The sequence below is a fragment of the Mchenga conophoros genome, linkage group LG2 (assembly GCF_057382185.1).
Source record: "Mchenga conophoros isolate Kocher_MC1m ecotype Shallow Benthic linkage group LG2, M_conophoros_male_GT1.1, whole genome shotgun sequence".
Lineage (NCBI taxonomy): Eukaryota > Metazoa > Chordata > Actinopteri > Cichliformes > Cichlidae > Mchenga > Mchenga conophoros.
The window spans coordinates 27692918-27713651 of NC_140527.1; the positions used below are offsets into that span (position 1 = coordinate 27692918).

Here is a 20734-nt window from a genome sequence, read left to right on the forward strand (position 1 = left end):
CCTGTGCTTTGCAATACGCAGGATATCCTAGGAAGAAAAACAAATGAAAGCCCATTGTAAACAAACTGTTTGCTCAATCCGAGCGACTATATCCATGTTTGTGTAAGAGAAAGTCAAGGATGTGCCTGCAATTGTCGAGCAATTTTTTTCTCCTACAAATGGCAAAAGAACACTTTCTGAGCATTTGGCCACAGTTTCAACTTTCTGAAACCACACTGTGCCTTAGAAAAAGCACAAAAACCCCATAAACAGTCTGTGTACATATTTACGAGGCCGTTTCAAAATCACAGAAAGGGTGTAGATAGGTTTCACAACACGTCACAGAAAGTAGGTGGAAGAGGAAATTGGCAACTCTGAATGCCAAAGTGTCGCTCTGGCAAGCACACTTGCAAGTGTAAATGCTAACGTGTATTATTCACCTGGATCTCTCTCCCTTGTTCCCTTGTAGAAGAAACCAGTCAGACGGCCTTGCCCAGTGGCTCTGACTCTAGCAAGTGAATCATTAGGGTGCTGCTGCTCAGAATTAAAATGAGAATGCAAAGTATCTGAACATAACCCCCACCTTATTCTCACCACACGAAGACAAGGAATGACAGAAATGCTGAACAGGGAAAAGACAAACTTAAGTAATGTAACCAATGCATTTAACGCAGTGAAGCACGTCAGTGTCGACGACTTCATTGGTATCTCAACTTTCTCATTTCCATGTAGGAGATGGATGTGTAAATATTAAGATTATAGCTGTGTTTTAGTATTACCCAGCCCATCATTGTTTTTAATGACAGTGCTTGAATAACACAGAGTCTCCCTGACTCATCAAAGCACACGCCATGCTTATGACACCCAGCACCTAACAGCTGAGTGACTGGAACCTGTGGATGTTAATCTAGTTCACATGATGTCATATCAGAATTTTATTAGACTGATGTGCATGCATTTACCTGTGCACTGAAACCACTACTGGTGGCTGCGTTTATTTCTCCTCTTATATCAGAAATGGTGCACTCACATTCTGCTAATTTTCTCCTCAGGATGTCGTCCCCGTGGACAACAACACAAGATACCGACCCAAGGAAGTATTTTGGTACAGAGGTTAGCAGAGGTTTGTTCTCTCATTGTGCAGGAACAAGATCCTGGGTTTGAATCCACTGCCTGGCCATGACCTTTCTGTGTGGAGTTCGCGGATTCTCTGTGGGTACTACGGCTTCCTCCCATGTAGGTCCAAAGACCTACACATTAAGCACTATGGTGATTTAAAATTGGTTGTAGGTGTAAGTGTGAATCACTCTATTAGACATTTAACAAACAGGTACGTCCAGTGCATTCCCCATCCCTCACCCTATGACAGCTGAGATGTTCCAGCCCAAACCGGATGAAGACATATGAATGGTTGGATATTCATAGGGAATATGAACAGTCCCAAAAAAGTAAAAAAAAAAAAATATATCATAATGATGTGAGAGTGTTGTTTAAACAGTAGTTCCCCTTGGGGAGGTCTGGAGTTATAGCAGACTGCAGAGACTAAATAAAAATAACAGATGGCTCTGCCCTGCAGGCAAGGTGTGGGCAACTTTGTAAAAGTGCTGCCAGGTAAGCAAAGAGCAGATAATAAACCTGCACTAACTACCACAACTACAAAAAAAAAAAAAAACAACAACAAAGAAATCCCCTTGGCTTCAACACAGTGTGTAATAAAGAGAGACCCAAATGTATTGGCTGTCAAAATCCTGATTTCTGTCGTGACGCCAAACAAGTTAGGACTTGTTTTTTCTGTAATGTCCCACACTGCAGATGCATTTCTAACCAATTAGTGTTTCAATGAAATTCTGTATCGGTTTATGGCTGAAGGATGCGTCTGAGAGCCTTGTTTGCGTGGGCATGTTTGCAGTGACGGTGCAGTCAATTCTCTTAGAAAAGTTTTCCACATACTTCTGGAACCTGACTGCAGGGATTTGTCCCCTTTCAGCTACGAGATGATCAGCGAGGTCAACCACTGATGTTAGGCAATAAGACCTGGTTTACAATCAGCCAGTTAAGCTATCCCAGAGGTATGTGACAGGGTTGAAGTCAGGGCTCTGTGAAGGCCATTCAAGTTCTTTTCACTCCAAACTCTGAAAAACATTTCCTAAGAAAACCTCACGTTGTGCATGAGGGCATTGTCAAGTTTAATCAGCAAAGGACTTTCTGCCCAGACAGTTGGAACAAATATGTAAGCACAAGACTGTCTACAGTATCGCTGAAGATTTCACTTAACAGCATGTCAGAAACTTGTGCAACGTCTGTTCCAGGCCAAACATTCACATAATCATATATTACACACATGTATGTATGTATGTATGTATGTATGTATGTATGTATGTATATATATATATATATATATATATATATATATATTCTATCAAGAGCATGTGGAGGAATGTATAAAGGCATTTTGAAAACTCAAGAGCAGCATCTCAGTGTTTACAAGTACAAAGAACAGAAGACAACAAAAATCAGCTGTGATCACTGTACTGGCATTAAGAGTGGATGTACTCTGCAGTTTGTGTATGATCAGACTGCAATAAGGGCACCAATACCAGCACCATCTGCTGCCATCTACTGGTGGAATGCTACATGAAAAATAAAAAAGGCATACAAATGCTTCACATGGTGAAGTTTATCTATCACTAGTGACTTCCATCATTTTCCATTTAGTATTACCGCATCACATTATTCTCATTATGAGTTTAATTGTATAAATGCCCAGAGCTCTACATGTCTCAGCAGTCTCTAATTCCAGCCACCTGTCAAGCCTCGCATCTGAGATGAGGATAGCTCTCTACGGTGCGTGCAATCGCATCCTTCAGGCTGACCACCGGTGTGTAGCCCAGGTCTTCTTTGGCACGTTTACAGTTGTAGTAGTGGTGGGTTCCAGCCAGAGCCACTCTCATCGGTGTAAAAGTTGGCTTGAAAGATATTAAAGGACTCAATAGTACGGACAGCAGCCAGAGGAGAAGCGCCAGTCCGTACACCAAACTGTAAGGCAGGTGGTAGCGGGGAGGAGGATATCCAAGACCCACCAATACTTGAGACATGAAGTCCCAAAAGCGAATTGGCTCATCGTTGGTTATGTGATATGGCTGGAAGACAAATGGAGAAAAATTAAAGTAAATTAACTGATCGAAAAGCATGTTAACCACTTGGTGCCACCACTGCTGTGGATTTTATTTTAACTAACCTTCCCACATATGGGGGAGTCTGCTCTCAGCCGTTCAGCAGCCAGAATGTGTCCATGAACTACATTCTCCACAAAGGTGAAATCTACCAGATTGGTTCCATCACTGAAGGAGACAAAAACTAATTATTTAACTGAAAACCATCAAGACATCCTTTTTGAAAATAAGTACTAGGATCTAATAATTAGTGGTAGTAGCACGCTTTCATGCTGCTTTCACAGGAATTACAATGTTAAGTAGCTGTTGTCAGATGCTGCTAATCACATGAACAGTTGATCATCAGCAAGTGCGAGCACTGCTATGAAAGCAAACGTTTGAGCGCTTTATTGGCATTGAGCAGTCAGGTGTGTGGTAACACAATGCCACAATTCTCCCAGGAGTGAACGATTCAGCAAATTCACCCCAAGATCAGATTGAGTAATATTCAGAAAACTGCCCAAAAGCTACATCTCAGACTGTACATGTGTAAGTTGGCGTGTTAAAAGTTAAAGTTCATGACAGTACAATTCGTAAAAAACTGAAAAAGTACAGCCCATTTGTAAGGACTGCCAGGAGAAAGCCTCTTCTGTCATAAAAGAACACGGCAGCACAGCATAGGTTGGCATAATTACATCTGAACAAACCACAAGAGTTCTCGAACAATTTCCTTTGGATGGACCAAACCAAAGTTGAGATGTTTGACCAGAATACACAGTGCCACATTTGACAAAACCCAAACACATCATATCAGCATAAACATGGTAATGGAGGGAATCATGATTTTGGCTCGTTTTGCAGTCACGGGACCCGGACACCTTGCAGTCAACGAGTCGACCATGAAAAGTATTCTAAAGTCAAATGTAAGAACATTCATCCGACAGCTAAAATTCTGGCAAAACTGGGTTACGCAACAGGACAATGATCCCAAACACAGCTGAATGGCTGAAAAAGAACAGAATCAGTATGTTGCAATGAACCAGTCAAAGTCCACACCCCTTCCTGGCTGAAATACCATAGAAGGCCTTAAACAGAGTTGTGGGTAAACATCAATGAACTGAAGCAATGTTGTAAAAAGGAGTGGGCCAAAATTCCTCCACTTTTATGTGAGAGATTGATAACGTCATACAGAAAGCAATTCAAGTTTGTTTTGTTTTTCACATGGCTGTGTGGGCTGAGCCACTATCTCAAGGCTGCTTTCAGCTTCGTATTTCAGAAACACCAATACTTCACTGATAACTTAACTTGTTTATTAGAAGAGAATGCTAAAATCCTTGATTCAACTCGGTATTGTTTCACCATCAAAACCCACTCAAGACCAAAGAAAGCCTCGCTTTCAAATCCTACAACTCCATGTTGTCACTTTCTGTCAAATGCTGTGAGTCCAGCCTTCCACACCACAAACAACACATCACAGTGTTTTATGCTGAAGGCAGTACATGCAGATGCAGCAGCTGCTGGCTCCCTCAAAAATATATTGGGGGGTGTTTTTCTTGTCTTTTTGCTGACGCAGGCTTTACTCTGAGCTCTTATGACACACGTGCACTGATGTCGTCAAAGAAGCATAGGAATTGGACTAAAATCAGCAGACCTTCAGATCATCAGCAGTGATTGTTGCTGAACTGATTATCATTTAGTCTTATCAGTTTGTTAGTTGTGTTTTATCATATTCAAGCTGTTTCTATTAAGTGAGTGATTATTAAATTTTTAAAATGCTATGACTCACCCAATGATGAATTTCATTTTGCCCCTGCGAGCCGTGTCCACCAGGATGGGAACCAGCTGTGGATCTCGAGGACCAAAGATGCCGTGAGGCCGAATTGCAACTGTGAGGAAGCCCTTTTGCTTGTCACAAGCCTTGAGGACCAGCTAAACACAAAAAACAGAATAGGATACAGCTGCAAAAGAGTGTCTGCAACTTCCAGACTTCAGCTCTAAGCCCCTACAGGCCTCACTTTTCTCAGACAACCCACAGAATGGCAAATGGACAAGAAACAAGAATTAAGGAATAAAAATTTGGAGGGAAATAAATGTAACATTTGGACTCTCTCTGCACTAATACGCATTAAAAAAAAAAAAAAAAAAATTTAGCCTATGTGCTTTTGAACCTCATCATTTAGATGTCAGGTATCATAGGCTGTGCACCCAAGCCAAAAACCTGTTTTTCCATAAGGCAGCTGTTCTAGCGGTGACTAGATCTGAATTCTTTGAATTGGCTCTGATGGTTCAAGAACAGTTTTTAACCTAACTTACGTTAATATAGAAACCATTAACTCGAACGTTAAAATGTTACCAGATTAAATATTGGATCTTAACAAAATAATGCAACAAGATCATGTGGAGAATGCATGTATATATGCATTTAAAAGCAAAAGAAGTAGGCTAGTAGGAATTTTTATTTGTTCGCATGTTAATAATAATAATAATAATAAATAATAGATTGCATTTATATAGCACTTTTCGAGACCCTCAAAGCGCTTAACAATTCCACTATTCATTCACATTCACACACTGGTGGAGGCAAGCTACAGTTCCCTGTGGGCTTGCATGGGCTTCCTCTGGGTAGTCTGGCTTCCCCCCCACAGTCCAAAGACATGCAGGTTAGGTTCAACACGCTCCAAAGCCCTATTGGTGACTCTAAACTGGCTGTAGGTGTGAATGGTTGTCTGTCTTCAGGTGTTAATCCTGTGATAGATTGGCAGCCGGTCCAGGGTGTACCCCACCTTTCGCCCTATGACAGCTAGAATAGGCTCCAGCCCCCTGTGACCGTGAATTGGATAAGTGGAAGAAGATGGATGGAAAAAGAGGTATACTATTAGATGGCTCAAATGTGGCCCTCCATTGTATAACAACTGAGTAATGAAGATAGGAAGATATGTCAGATGGAACAAATAATATGTTGAGAATTCAAAAAAAGATCTATTCATCATAATATTGCTGAGATGAGTCAGTTTACAGATTGGAAACAATACACAAATCTGTGTATTTATGCATTCATGCACAATCCACTGTGAGGTCTTTGTTTCTCGTTTTTCTCTCTTCCTTATGCCGTTATATTTGTCTTAAATTATCCATTTTATTTTAATATATTTAATAACATTTGCATCTCCATAATCTGCATAATTACTCCAGCTGTTCTGTTCAGCCATTATCAAGATGAGGGGTTTTTTTTTCTATGTATCTAACTGTACAGATACAAACAGTCTAGATGAGGCTTAAAAATGTGACAATAGAAAACAAGAGGCTAAATTATACTTGTAAATGCATTCAAATGAAATGCAAATGAAGAGTTCATTATTTCTCCTGTTCTCTCTAAAATGTATGACTGACTGCATCAAAAAGTGGAAATTAGAGCCTTCATTTCACTCCTATTTTGGTTTAAAATAACAAATAAAAATTTCTCTCTTGCCTTTGGGCTACAGTGCCAACTACAGGGCCTTGCCAGTCACACCAACAAACTCGAATACACCCTCCTACGTTCCTGCCTACCTTCTCCTGCTCAATTTTGGTCTTTGTGTAGTAGTCAATGGGCTTCTTGGCATACGGCAGATCCTCTCTCCCGTTCTTAACGTCAGTCCCCTCAAACACCACGCTGGCACTGCTGGTCAGGACCAACCTCTGGCAAAGAAAAAAACAAAACAAAACTGCACATTAAAGACACTTTGTCTTCTCTTATTCTCTAAAGAGTGAACTTTAGGCACCTAAATGCTCTCCCTCACCTGTACTCCAGACTCTATACAGGCCTGGATAACAGTCTGTGTGCCCTGGATGTTGACCCTCTCAAACAGAGCACGGTCGTCACTGGCAGGCGATGGAGAGGCACAGTGAAAGACCAAGGACACATCCTTCAGAGCTGCCAGCAGAGCCTGGAGCAGAACAAAGCAGACACCTGGTGAAATTTGGTTTGCATTTGTTTGTCCTGGGGAAGGAGTTTTGTTATCTGGTGCAAGAATGAATTAGAAAATTGCACTTAAAGAAATCTTTACTCTTTAAACTGACCCGATAAGCAATAATTTAAGGCCTTTTAACCCGATTATCACCCAATATTTTGTGGTCTAGCCATTTTTTTTTCTTTTTTGACCTTTGAGCCCTCAGAGATCTGAAAGAGCAGCCTCACTTGTTTGTCGCACAGGTCTCCCTGGTAGAAGGTGACGCCGGGCAGCTCGTAGCTCTGACGGATGTCAAACACAGAAACAGAGTAGCCTCGGTCCAGCAGCTTCTCCACCAGGTGTCTGCCCAAGAAACCGGACCCCCCGATGACCGCACACCGTTTACTACTCTGTATCAAAACAAGCGGGGGGCGATTACTGACAAGCACAAGTGAATATAAAATATCAAAGCACAACTGGGCTGATAATGATGTTTTAACTCACCGGTCGCACACGTGTAGCCATGGGAAACCAATGAGAAGTGACCAACACGTAAGTAAACCGTGGTGGGTCTCAGGCAGCGTGGGAAAAAGTTTTGCGTGGAGAAAATCGATGCTCAGCGCAGACAAGATAAATGTGACGACTTTTCGTACAAGAAGCATGCGACACTGTTTCCTGTGTCATATACCCGAGCCCAAGGAAACCGCGCACGACCCACCTGAAATGTTCAATCAGCTGAGAGAGAACCGCTCTCTCATTGGTCAAGTCACGAAGCTGACCCTTGCGAAAAGCCAGTAGTATTTGGGATACGTCAAAGAACGCCACCACATTGACCAATCAGGGGGCAGAAGCTTATTTCAGCCGTCCGCCAGCTCAAAAACCACGCCCCTTGAAAATCTAACTTCAAGGAGCCAGCTTGAAAATCGTGATGTTTGATACTTAGTAGCCCAACAATCAACATCTTTTCTGCAGTATATCCGCTATCTCTCCTCTGCACATGTCCAAACCATCTCAGCCTTACTTCAAACATTTTGTTCTACAAGCCACTCAAACAGAGCTTACACAACTGCCAAAAATGAAAGTACTGCAAGCAGAGTGAAGGCTTTATAATGTGAGGCGTGTTGGCATATACAACCAGTAGCGGTTTTTGATAGGGGCGACACGGGCAGTCCTCGGTGCGCCTGCTCGCTGCTGAAGTCAAAGTAAACTTTATTGTCATCTCTGCTACATACAGTCCAGTATATAGAGAGACAATACGACGAGGCTCCAGTTACAGCAGTGCAAGTAAACAAACAATAAATATAAGAAGAGTAAGAAAATAAATATACACTTTAGGACCAGGAGTAAAGGGATCAATAACAATTTAAAATGTATAATTTACAGTTTGATGATTTAAAGTCTCACACACAACCCATCGAAAAGGGAGGGGGGGCGGCTGCTTCCAAATAGAGCACATTTCATTCATAATGATGTAAATCCAAGCCCATTATGTATTCCTTATTTGAATCCTGGGTTGTGCGAAATCCCAGAAATTCACCCTAGACAAAGCCAGTCTGTGAACTAAGGTGTAGGTCTATTAGGTTATGTTGTGGTGATCCTCGGGTTGGGGGATTTGTGTTCATACTGGAGTGCAAAATTAAAACCAATGGAAGATGGACAAGAAAAGTTCAAAGTCATCAGGTGCTCAGCTTAGAAAAAAGAGAAAAGAAGAGGAAGAGAAACGAGCAAAAGATACAGGAAAGCAGATGTGTCATTGGATAATGGCAGGTCATCCTGAAACAATCAGAATCAGAATACTTTATTAATCCCTAAGGAAATAATGTGGATTACGGTTGCTCCAAAAATAAATCGTAAAACTCCAGAGGGAGTGTTCGCCCAGGGCGCCAAACAGGCTAGGACCGCCACTGTATACAACAGTGATAAAAATGAAGAATAGAAAAAATGACGCTAAAGAAAAAAATATATAAAACTGAGATCGTGCAAAAGAGCATGAATAAATAATATGCACACAGTGAGTCTGAGAAACAACAGCAAGAAGGTATAATACAGACTCGTGTTTGTGTGAGTTTTGCAGAGAGCAGCGGAATTGATTTCTTGAAGCGTTCTTTATGGCAGCAGGGTTCAGAAAGTCTGAGGGAGAATGAGGTCTGCTGGGTCTGCTGGGTGGAATGAAGCAGGGATGATGGATTGTGCGTGACTGAGAGCAGCTATATCAGTGAACCTCTGCTCCTCACTTACTCCAGCGCATCCAGATTCAGGCCAATGATGCTTCCAGCCTCGTGGATTAATTTGTTGATCCTGCAGGCATCTCTGGCACAGATCTCCACCATCTCGGTGCATATATTACAAGATCTGTGCTTAAGCATAAATAACTTGCTCACATATGATGCAAATGTCACAGAGTGTAGAAAAGTGTGTAGAAAAAATTAAATAAATAGATATATAAATAAAATAAGAAGAGCCTTCTAATTGCAGTATTAAACTCCATATAACTTGGACTAATAACTTCTCGTTTCATGTTCTTCTTTATTGGTTCTGGAGAAGATTATGCTTTTTCCACGTCGTGCTAACCCTTATTATTATTATTATCATTGTGCATTATTGTGAGCAATGATGAGTTTATATAAGACTGTATTATATTGTGTTGTATATAAGCGTTTTATTTTACTTTTATATTTTTAATTTATGTTCTTTAGTGTGCACTGGGGGCCGTGGATGCATTGCAATTTCAAATTCCTGTCTATGATCTGTACTTATGGTTTTTGACAATAAAGCTGACTTTGACTTGATTTATTGTCTCATCAGACTGTGTTAGACTCTCAGTGTGTTTCTGAATCCCTAGCACGGAGGAAATTAAACTGATTACCACGAGGAATCACACCATTTACATAATGAAATGACATCATATCTATTTAGGTATGACTTCTCAGATCTCCACATTATCTCCAAGCAGCTTCTATCCGTAGCACACCTTCTGCGCCGCTGTGAATGTTGTTACCGTAAAGCACCCCGTGATTTTCACCAACCAATCAGCTTTTTTCCCGACTGTTGCGTTTGATTTCTACTTCTCGTTGTGCCTCCGTGCATCCTTTCTCTAACTCCTCCACGTCCAGGAACCACTGGTTGTCCGCTGGCACAAAAGGTAAACAAATCAAACATCCGCTTCGTGACACAAGCTGGTTCGCCTGCGCTTTTCTTTTTTCATCCACATTTTAGCAGGTAGGCTGTTACAGCGAAATAAGAACGATGCTTTACTGTATAACATATTTCTCCCAGACTAGGTGTCATTAAAGCAGTGATGTAAACTGGAAACCGCTTTATTGTCTTCCCCTTCCCAAAATGACAGCGTCACAGCCCAGACGAAAACAGTGATTGGCCTAAAAGATCTGCAGCCAGATTTGCCAGGTACACATAGAGCAACTGATGGTGAGTGAACATATTTCATTATTTAGAAATTACGTAATTCCGTGTTCGTTTGTGGCATCTGACTGGTATAACTTGTAAACCGGCAGTGGTTAGGTATGGGGGAAAACACGTTTTGAATACAATACTTTATATTTTTTCCTCCTGTGTCCCCACCACCAGGCAACCGTTGCCAAGAGACCATCCCTGCAGGGTCCGGTGCCCCCTCCTCGCAAGAAGACAGCCCCCAAGCCAGAGCTGACGGAGGTACAGAAGCAGGAGATCCGGGAGGCCTTTGAGCTGTTTGACACTGATGGCTCTGGATACATCGATGTGAAGGAGCTTAAGGTAAAATATCTCATGCCCTGATGTCTACATGTACAGTTAGCTGCATATATAGTTATTTGGCACACTCATCATTTAGTGCTTCATTTAGCCAAACTTATTTAAGTTAAACTGAAATGATGACTATCGACCCAAAGTAAAGACTTTGTTCACTATTTTGAAAGGGCTTAAATATATAAGGGGATAAAATAAGTTCATTTTTTAAAATGTTTTTCTGCTGGTAAATACTCATTCTCATTGCACAGTGATGGACTCTGTTTGGAAGCAACCTTACAATCTTCTATTTGAAGTTTTTTTTTTTTACCTTTTTTTAAGACCAGCTAAAGACCAGATTAATTGTTATTATGTCCCACTGATACGATACATAATTTATCCTGCCGCTGCTAAGGAAGGATAATTACCTATGTATGCTTTGAATATCTGCGTTTCTTACTCTGTGTCAGGTTGCCATGAGAGCTCTGGGATTTGAACCAAAGAAAGAGGAGATCAAGAAGATGATAGGTGAAGTTGATAAGGATGGCACAGGAAAGATCTCCTTTGCAGACTTCCTCATTGTCATGACGCAGAAAATGGTAGACATGTGTTGCATTGCTTTTAATTCTATGTTACTAAAGAGTTGTATTGTCCGGAGTAAAGTACTCTCCCTCTTCTCTAATTTTAGGCTGAAAAGGACTCTAAGGAGGAGATCTTAAAAGCTTTCCGGCTGTTTGATGACGACGAGACGGGCAAGATATCATTCAAGAATCTGAAGAGGGTAGCCAAAGAGCTTGGGGAGAACCTGACAGATGAAGAGCTGCAGGTGAGGCTCTACATCATGGCATAAAAGAGCTAATAATAAAATATCAAAAGCATATTACTGTATCTAGCTGGTGGGTTGTGTTGACAAAGCCAAAGGCTGTGAAGGCAGTTTAGAATAATGTCAACACAGCATTTGCTCATGAATGCTATCAAGCCAGCTTGTTTTGCTTTCTCCATCTCTCAGTTCTTCTTTTCATTTCCTCGTGTTTTGTGTGTTTCTGCAGGAAATGATAGATGAAGCGGACAGGGATGGAGATGGGGAAGTGAACCAGCAGGAGTTCCTGCGCATTATGAAAAAAACCTGCCTGTACTGAAGCAAATGAAAGGCATTAAGGTTGGGTGGACCAGGCTGGATCAGTGAGGGTGTTTTGCTGCTCATCCATTTATCCAGAAAACAAAACCTTATTATCGTTGTATAGTGCCATAATTTTTTTTTAAATCAGTCAAGACATTTAAGCTTCAAAAACTACAATCATTACAAAACCTTTAAAGACTTGGACAAAAAGTCTAGCAAAATGCCAAACCACCCTTCTTTCAGTTACATGACAACATACTGCCAAAACTGTAAGAGTACACCCTCTTACCTGTTAGAATGCTGCATTCATTTATGAAGGATATATATTGATAATATTATAGAGGTTATTCATCGTGCCTGCACCAATACAGTGACACGTAGTACATTCCAGCGCTTTGTGTGATACTTTGTGCATTATGTTAGCAGTGTCTGTTCACTCTCGTATACTGGTGACTCCCATTACCGTCTCATGTTTCGGCTCTTTTATACTGGTTTTCCTGGGAAAATTTGCAATGCAGTGAAGGTGTTTGTTAACCACTGACGACTGGAGAGCGCTCTGTCTCATCTCCGTGCTGCCTGTGGATTTGTGCCTGTGCCTCTTAAAGGGGTAATTCTCACAATCAGGGAAGCTGCCTCTTAGCACACCATCATCTTGGATCCCACACCTACAGGCCATTACACACCAAGTGCATTTTAAAAAAAGTGACATAAAATTTAGAATTTTTTTCTGTTCCAAACTTTTGCGGAAAATTCGTCCTCAAAACCAACATCAAGCGATGATGAGTCGGTCCTGGGAAGTTCTGGGTTCATCCAAGCTGTATCACGACTGCTTCCGGACATATTTCATGATGTCAGTGGGGCAGTTTGAGCTCTTGTTGGCAGAGTTGGGAACACATTCGTGTTCAGAGAGCCGACTGACCCAGAGCAGTGTCTGAGGTAAAATACTGTTATCTAACTATTTGTATATTCAGTACTGTGCATGATTCAAGGTACAGCACACTTCTTGCCAAGTGAAAAAATCGAGCTTGTTTCAAACATATAAATGACTGCATTAAGAATAGGTGACTCTCATAAAATATTTTTAACCAACAAAATATTCGCACAGATTTTATGCGTCCGGTGTGTAAAGCCTTAAGGCTGTGTAAAATAAAACATGGATGTAGCCTTGTGAAACCTTGTTTAGAAGCTTTCACTTGAACAATTTGCCCATTTCATTTTTTTTTTAAATAACTCTTTCACCCATAAAGATGACCTTTGAATGCCTCCCCGTACCTTTAATGACCACTTTGACAACTCTGTATTTATCAATAAAGGTGTGGTTTGACCACCTTTAGTGCTCAAATAGTTTCCAAGGGTAGTTGCATTTGCAGACACCCCCCTCACTAAATTCTGACCAACACACAGTCATTTTGTTGTACAAAAAAAACAGTCAGTTTAGAAAACAGCTTCAAGGGTTACTCTTAGTAGGCTTTTAACAGGTAACAGGCAACGCTGAGTTTAACTCTTAAAGAGTTAAACTCAGCATTACCTGGGTGTGACTGTGAAAGCAACAACACTGCTTGACCATATAGTAGTGAGTTGTCAACCAATAGGTATACCTGCACTAATACAGTTTTAAAAAAGAAGAATCAAAATAGCATCATGCTGATGTGAAACATGTGTCTGAGACCCTTATTTAGTGAAGAAGCTGTGTACTTAGCTTATAGGTCAAATAAGTACTACAGCAGTTTGTTTAAAGACCTTTGGAACTACAAGAGCTGCCCCTAGTGGCCTGTGAAGGAAATGCAGGCTTAAGTCAGTTTGCATTGGCTTCACTTTCCAGGTCCAGAAGCTGTGTCCTTGTTTTTTTTATGTACAGTTTTTGGTCACATTGTCTTAAAGGGATTGTTAATATATTTTCTGTCATGCTTTTGTGCGTATTTTATCATCAATATTCCTGAATGTTTTACATAATGTCTTGTGAATTGAATTATATAAACAGCACAACAGTATTTCAGTTAAAATTAAACCCATTGAAGCAATTTGTCCTCGTGTCCTGTTTATTTTTACTTTTATTTTTAAATGAGCATTGCTCATTTGAGTGGCTCGACTTTGGATTTATCTCCAATTTTTTTAAGTTGCATCATAAAACCTTGAATGTATTTTTTTCTGATGCTATTAAACACAGATACTATGCGGTCTTCTGCTGCTGTAGCCATTCTGCTTCAAGGTTTGACAGGTTCTGTGCTCTTCTGCATATCTTGGTTGTAATGAGTGATTATTTGAGTCACTGTTGCCTGAAGTTCTGACAGCTTGAAGCAGTCTGGCCAGTCTGACCTTCAGGAGGCCACCTTGACTATGCTTCAGTGTATTGGGTTGCTGCAATTTGTCTGAGTACTTAGATGCGATCTTTAATAAGCAGCTGAACAGATAACCAATCAAGTGGCCAGTGAGCATATATGCAGACTGGTTGTGCGTTAAGCCCAAGTAACACCTATCCCTATCCAAAACAGTATGTTGTCATGTGGCCTCCAAACAAAATACATAAAATAAACAGGTGATGTTCTCCAGAGTAAATGACAGTAGAAAATGGTGTATATTGTGAGTCACTAACAAACAGTGAACTGTACAAATATAATATAGAATTTACAAACCAATGACAAGGCCTGATTAGTAGCGCCCAAGATCAAAAACTGGGTCACAGAAAAATCTTCCCCACATCCTAAAATAACTGCTTTGATTGTCCTGATGAGTTGCTGAAAAAGCATTGATTATGATGATTTAGCTCAAATGTTTGTGAGAATAATATCTAAGAAGGGTTTGGTTAATTAAAAAAAATCCAAAATCAAAATGTGCAGACCTACCTGGAGATTATTGCAGAGGAGAAGGTGTATGAGGAGCAAGAACCGAGTGTGTCTGAGGAGTGATGGGGAGCGCGGGATGACAATGAGCAGAGGAACACTGAGCATTGTGTTCAGGCTGTAGCTAGCGCACGTGCTGACCATCTTAAAGAATTAAACTTTATTTGAAGACTTGAAGGTGCAAAACCAACAAACAAACGAAAAAAAACCCGCACCAGCACAGCATTAAAAGGCTCATATCAGACATTTACCATGGTACTGTCACTTATTAAGTATGACATTGTTTGATGCTATCATCTACACAAGCACACAATCAGAAACATTTACTTTCTATTCATTCAGTTTTTCCAGTTACAGCAACTCTAATGATCAACAGACAAACAGAAAAAAAAAAAACATTGAGAATCATAGCTGCTCAATAATGTAAGACTATCTGACTGAGATATTTCATAGGCTTCCTGTGTAAAGGACACATACTGGCTCAGCTTTGACTCAGTTTAGTCTTCGAGGCAAAGTCTGCACTAAGTTTCCGCATCACCTCTGCATGACTCTGTCCTGCTAGCTCCTGTCGTACACTCGAGTAATTTTCCTTGACAAAGTTGGCAAAAGGCGTGGGAGCACGTGGCTTAGAAGGCGTCAACAAGACAAGCTGACCAGTGCAGAGGGCGCACACAAATCTCTGCGTGTCCAGTGACTTGGAATGACGGCCGATCCTATATGGAATCACAGTAAAAAAAAAAAAAAGAGAGAGACATTAATCAGGCTGAAATGAGCTCAAACGCTCTGGAAACACACAGTGACTCATAAAATGGAGTAAGTGGTTTTGGTTTACATACGTGTTCTTGCAGCGAGTGCACTGGTACTGGAATTTGTACTTGATGTCATAGCTGTGGCAGCGCGTGACCATCGGCAGCTCCGGATGTGCCAGTGTTGCTTTGCGAGCATAGAGCTTCCAGAAGTTTCCATGCCCGTCCCTTACACCGTTAATCAGCCATGTTGCAGCATGACACATTTCATGTATCAGTGTGTCCCTGAGACGATCTAGCAGGGAAGCACAAAGACAATGTTGTCATACAAAACGAGGTACCTCGTATATATGCGCACGCACATATTCAGGAACAACAGCACAGTAAGAGATTCTAAAGCTCCACAAGGTCGCAGCTTCCCTGACAAGCAAATAATTCTAGGGGACCTTAGTAAGCCATTACCTGCAGAGTCACAGACTTTCTCTGACAGTTCTATGCGGGCGTAGCGGTTTCCTCCACCCTTTTCCTGCCCTGTAACGCAGTAGCCAGCTGTTTTACGCATCTTCTTATTCCAGGTCACTGACATATTCGCAGGGAGCTAAAAAGAAAGAAAGTTAGAAATAAATGAAAACAAAAACTCACCCTGTTAGCAAAGACATTAAACAATGCAATGTATAAATATTTCGTTCTTTACGCAGAGCGTTTCATCATATTTAATTTACAATAATAATAATATAAAAAGAATACTGGAGTTTTAAATTGTACATCAATATTGAAAGAACTGCATGGGAGATTCCGGCCTTTGCTCACAGTTCATATCTTCATTCTTGAAACTCATTAGTGAGCATTTTATCATTTAGCACAACAGCTATCCTACACAAATCAACCAGAGAGCTTTGCAGCTTCAATATGTGACCCATCCTTGACTTGTTTATGTCTAACAACATAACACACAATATATTACAGATGGTGGTTCTACTATGGCTGCCAATAGACTTTAGGCAACCAGTGAAAGCAAGGGGTATTTCACAAAGTCTGGACATTTTCTTTTACGTCACGTGCATCAAATTAAATATTCCTCAACTTCAAATGGAAAACAGTCTAGTAAACAATGACTCTTCATTACCTTACTCTCAAACACTGTGGTGTTGTACAGGTGGTAGAGTTTACTTGTGAGTGCCTCTTTGTTCTGCTTAAAGCTGCCCACATAGCTGGAGCTGGGATTTGTGAGCGACTGCAGGAAGCAGCCCGGGGTCTTACACAGCACATTCCTAGAGGGAAGCAAACAGAGCAAAATGAAGACAAACGTTCGTGTATAAAAGGAAAAGGCTCACTATCTGGTGCCCAATTAGTGCATCCACTAGACGCACTTGCTGGTTGGACCGTGTCTCGGCTCGCTCTGACTGACGGCTGGCTTCAAGATCGATGATTTTCCAGGTGTCTTCACACCTAATGATTTAGAGCCTGGTGTTTGGGATACAGAAGGAACTGAGACTGTCCCAGCAGGCTCCTTATTGCTCTCTAAATTTAATTGGAAAAAGGAGAGCAAGAGATATGAGCATGACAAAAAAAAACAAAAGACTGTCAGATTCAAACATTCAGAATTAAGCAGTTACCGTACCTTTGCTGTTGTTCGGTAGGAATGAATTCCCTATGAAATTGTTTTTCTTTTTCAGTCTCTCCAGCAGGGATGTGAACTCCTCCTCAGAACTGCTTGAATCATCCAGCTTGGAAGGCATTGAAAAAGTGCGCTTGGGAGAGATCACTAATGTTTTAGCTCCATTTGAAGGACGACACAAAGGAGACAGAGCAGGAGGAGAGGGGAGTGACGGCGAAGTTTCATCGTCATTGCACAGAGGAGGAGTATTCTCACTGGTCTTTGGAAGTGACTTGGGCCTCGTGTGACGGGTTCTCCAAGTGCTCTTCAGCACAATATTATCATCATCCTCATCATCGCTGACAAAGACAGGTGAATTATACAGAGACAGGGGTCGCCTTGTTTGAGGCTGGGATGTTGGAGTATTGGTCTTCTTAGGAACTACAAAAAAATTTGAGACAAAAATAAATAAATTAACAGACTTTTACATATGCATCTGACACATATTTAAAAAAGCAGCAACAGGGAAATTAGAAAAAACAAGACGCCTGATACATCAACAAAAGCTTTGTATACAACCAGAAAATAATTTGCAAAGTGAAGAACAATCCTCTCCCGGTTTGTAAACCACACAGCAAGTGAACACTGTCACGTAGGCATAAACAACTAGGTGTGACTGATTGATAATCTAGGCCGTAGATCAGTCAGGTGCAACTTCCCAAGATGAGATTTTAGCTCATTTCCCCATTAATGAATTAAATCAATATCACTGTTATATTAGAAGCAACACAACAGGCTGCCTTGCTGATGCAACTCCAAAGGGATTTGTTTCTCCTCCCGGGATCAAATGGTAGGTAAATGTGAAGGCTGTGTCATTTATTGTTGCATGTGACATCTCCCGACATTATTTGGGATCATGCTGGAAGTGAGGAACAACAGCAAAATTACCTTTGAAAGATGATTTTGGCTCAACAAAGTCATCATCTGATGAGTAGTCGTCAACTATAAAATTATGGAGGCTGTGAAATTAACCCAGGGGGAAAATGTTTAGCAGTAAATAACATTTACTTCTGACGGGAAATAAAAGTGGTGGATAAAAATTCATCGGACTCACCTGTCCTCACTGCCACTTTTAGATGTCTTCTTGGGTTTGGTATTGGGAGTTTTTGCCCGCTGAAGAACTTCAATGAGCAAAGATAAAATATCCAAAAATTGTATTGGTGGGATATATAGACAAAATCTAACCAGAAGAATGACATTAGCACTTACATGTTTCAAAAGCAGTATTGTCATCATCTGAGCTCACCACCACAATGTTTGAACTGAAAATAATAAAAGTGCTTTTTAAATACTTTAGTTATATCATAATATAGTCATTAGTGTGAAATGATAAATCAGATAGAAAATCTAGATCAGAAAAAGACAAAATGCTTCATGAAAACATTTTCATACCTGCCTGTCTTTGCAGGACTGCGTGGCTTGTGTGAAGTGGCTTTAGCTTGGGGTGTGGCTTTTTCCATAAGAACTAAGGCATTAAAGGGTAATAGGAAAAAAATTAAATCCATACATGAAACCAAAGTCACACCTTTAAGCATTGTACATTAATAAAAAAATTTTTTTTTAAAAGCCCAAACACTTACACCTGTCAAATTCATCGTCACTCGATTCGCTCAACGCAGAGTTTCTCCACTTACTTGCTGATCCATGACCACTTGTGCCAGCATGACGACTCTTACCAATTTTACTCATCAACTGCAAACAGAAGCAACAACAATAATAATGTTTATTTATTTATTCATTTTCAATCATTTACTTCATGGTGATACCATCACTTTTAAATGCAAATCAACAAAATCAACCCCTGCCATAGTGGGTCTCCAAAAAAATAAATAAATAAAATCTGTATATTTTACAAAATTATTTTCTTAGACATTAATAAAGTGCTACCTGAGTACCAACATTTTGACATTAGACTATCAATTGATATTTTTCTTTTTGTTTTGGTTACCATATTTGCTCAATCCAGCATACAAGTTGAATGAAAATAGCATTTTTGTAACTAAGAATGTTTCTAGAGGCTTCAATTGACATTGTGAAATACAACTGTACTCCATTCAAAAATCATTTTTTATACAAATATTTATTTAAACAACCAGCCATCACACAGTTTTGATGCACCTGCCCCAAATTACAGATCGTGATGCCATGACATTTATTATTTGACCAAATTCATTGAAGTTTGAGTTTGTCTTTAATAGTTTTGAGATATTCATGCTGAAACAATTCCTCAGATGTAAAAGTGCGGAACAAATATTGTCGACCTAGGTTGACGGACTATTTAAAAAATGTATCTCTTAAAAGGTATCTGATATATGAAGCTAAAAGGGAGACGATCGATCATCTCTCCTCTGTCTCAAACGTTGTACTTGAGAGCTATTCTCTGTTCCAGCAACCCAGGCTAATAGTGCCAGTGTGTTTACCAGTTTTTAATGAAGTCCGCGATAATTTAGGGGTTTAAAAAAAGTATGCAGCAAACCTTCTTTTCCGTTTCCTCCAGTCCTCCCTCATCCATCCACCCCATTCTTTTAGCCACTTTGTGAAAAGACTTGGACGTAGCATCGTTCATAGTTTCCTTCAAGTCTGCAATAGCACACAATAGCACGAGCCATTTAAAGTTTGCTCCAGCGCTAACATCAAGCTAGTTTTTTATAACATCATAAAACCACAGAGTGCTGCTAATTGATAGTTTTTACCAAACATTTTTCATTTAACCAATTAATTTTTCTGGTTGGAACAAAATATATCTATATGGTTGAGGGGTTACAGCCTTTAGCTGAGCAGCGTTAGCGTTACCGTTAGCAACGGGGTCTCTAGCGTTAATCAACTAACATTAACAAGAGCTAGCTGGTTCATTTTCCCCCATTAGCACACACTGAATTACCGACTTATAAAACAAACAAACGAACCCGACAATATTTGTTATTTCATTACCAATTGCGCTTCTGTTATAAGAGAATAAGAGTGGCTGAGAGAATAGGGAAGCAACTACGAAGTTAAATTCAAATCTTGTGCTCCATTGCACCGGAAGTTGTCACCGTGATATTGGACCAATCGTAGCGCGTTCGGAGTGGCACTGAACCATCTTGTCCACACCTACGTTTGCAGGAAAATAATCACGTAGACAAATTTCACAGGAAGATAAAGTTCAATTCAGTTTTTAATGCAATTCTACTTTTAATAGAAAAAATAATCTGTCAAATTGATGTTTAAATTACTGTGGTAGAAATTAATTACAGCAAGTCGTTATACGTCACCCAAACCAACTAGTCACACTGTCTAACTAGACTTGTCATGGCTAACAAAACTTAAATTAATCTATGTGCACATTTGTTATATCTCATCTTACCAGATAATATGAAAGTCTTCTATTACCTGTATCACTTGACTTGGTTGGCTGTCATGCATCAGTCTGACAAGGAATCGCCATGGCTTTTAGTAGCTCCAGACGTACCAACTATGCATTTATATATTGAATATTTTTATTATCTATGATTTATGACAGTCTTATTGGACAGCCACATGTCCTACAGTCAGTCTGTGAATTCATCATCTATGTATTCTAGATTAGAATGTTGGTCAACTATGAATTTT

At 40.2% G+C, this 20734-nt stretch overlaps 3 protein-coding genes across 6 annotated transcripts; 1 reads left to right on the top strand and 2 right to left on the bottom strand.

Moving 5' to 3' along the window:
• Nucleotides 1-2354: 2354 nt before the first annotated feature.
• On the bottom strand, nt 2355-7783 carry nsdhl (NAD(P) dependent 3-beta-hydroxysteroid dehydrogenase NSDHL). The gene is made up of 7 exons (XM_085291486.1): nt 7565-7783; nt 7309-7470; nt 6911-7057; nt 6681-6809; nt 4918-5060; nt 3218-3320; nt 2355-3119 (listed from the first exon to the last, which is right to left on the bottom strand). Exons 1-7 carry the CDS (start codon nt 7583-7585, stop codon nt 2787-2789), a joined length of 1038 nt encoding a protein of 345 aa, XP_085147612.1. The 5' UTR covers nt 7586-7783; the 3' UTR covers nt 2355-2786.
• Nucleotides 7784-10113: 2330 nt separating this feature from the next.
• Nucleotides 10114-13921, top strand: cetn2 (centrin, EF-hand protein, 2). Of its 3 annotated transcripts, none has more exons than XM_085291534.1 (6): nt 10114-10202; nt 10407-10486; nt 10646-10810; nt 11251-11379; nt 11469-11606; nt 11830-13921. In XM_085291534.1, exons 2-6 carry the CDS (start codon nt 10484-10486, stop codon nt 11917-11919), a joined length of 525 nt encoding a protein of 174 aa, XP_085147660.1. In that variant the 5' UTR covers nt 10114-10202; nt 10407-10483; the 3' UTR covers nt 11920-13921. The 3 variants fall into 3 exon arrangements, with proteins under 3 accessions (XP_085147660.1, XP_085147651.1, XP_085147642.1); XM_085291525.1 differs by having other exon boundaries at nt 10117-10202; nt 10337-10486; XM_085291516.1 differs by having other exon boundaries at nt 10136-10279.
• Nucleotides 13922-14847: 926 nt separating this feature from the next.
• Nucleotides 14848-20202, bottom strand: gcna (germ cell nuclear acidic peptidase). 2 transcript variants are annotated; one of them, XM_085291497.1, is made up of 13 exons: nt 20075-20202; nt 19620-19723; nt 18724-18835; nt 18536-18608; nt 18353-18405; nt 18198-18264; nt 18032-18102; nt 17108-17524; nt 16857-17007; nt 16613-16757; nt 15949-16084; nt 15577-15781; nt 14848-15453 (listed from the first exon to the last, which is right to left on the bottom strand). In XM_085291497.1, exons 2-13 carry the CDS (start codon nt 19707-19709, stop codon nt 15222-15224), a joined length of 1752 nt encoding a protein of 583 aa, XP_085147623.1. In that variant the 5' UTR covers nt 19710-19723; nt 20075-20202; the 3' UTR covers nt 14848-15221. The 2 variants fall into 2 exon arrangements, with proteins under 2 accessions (XP_085147623.1, XP_085147631.1); XM_085291505.1 differs by lacking the exon at nt 19620-19723 and having other exon boundaries at nt 20075-20174.
• Between the last annotated feature and the right edge of the window lie 532 nt (nt 20203-20734).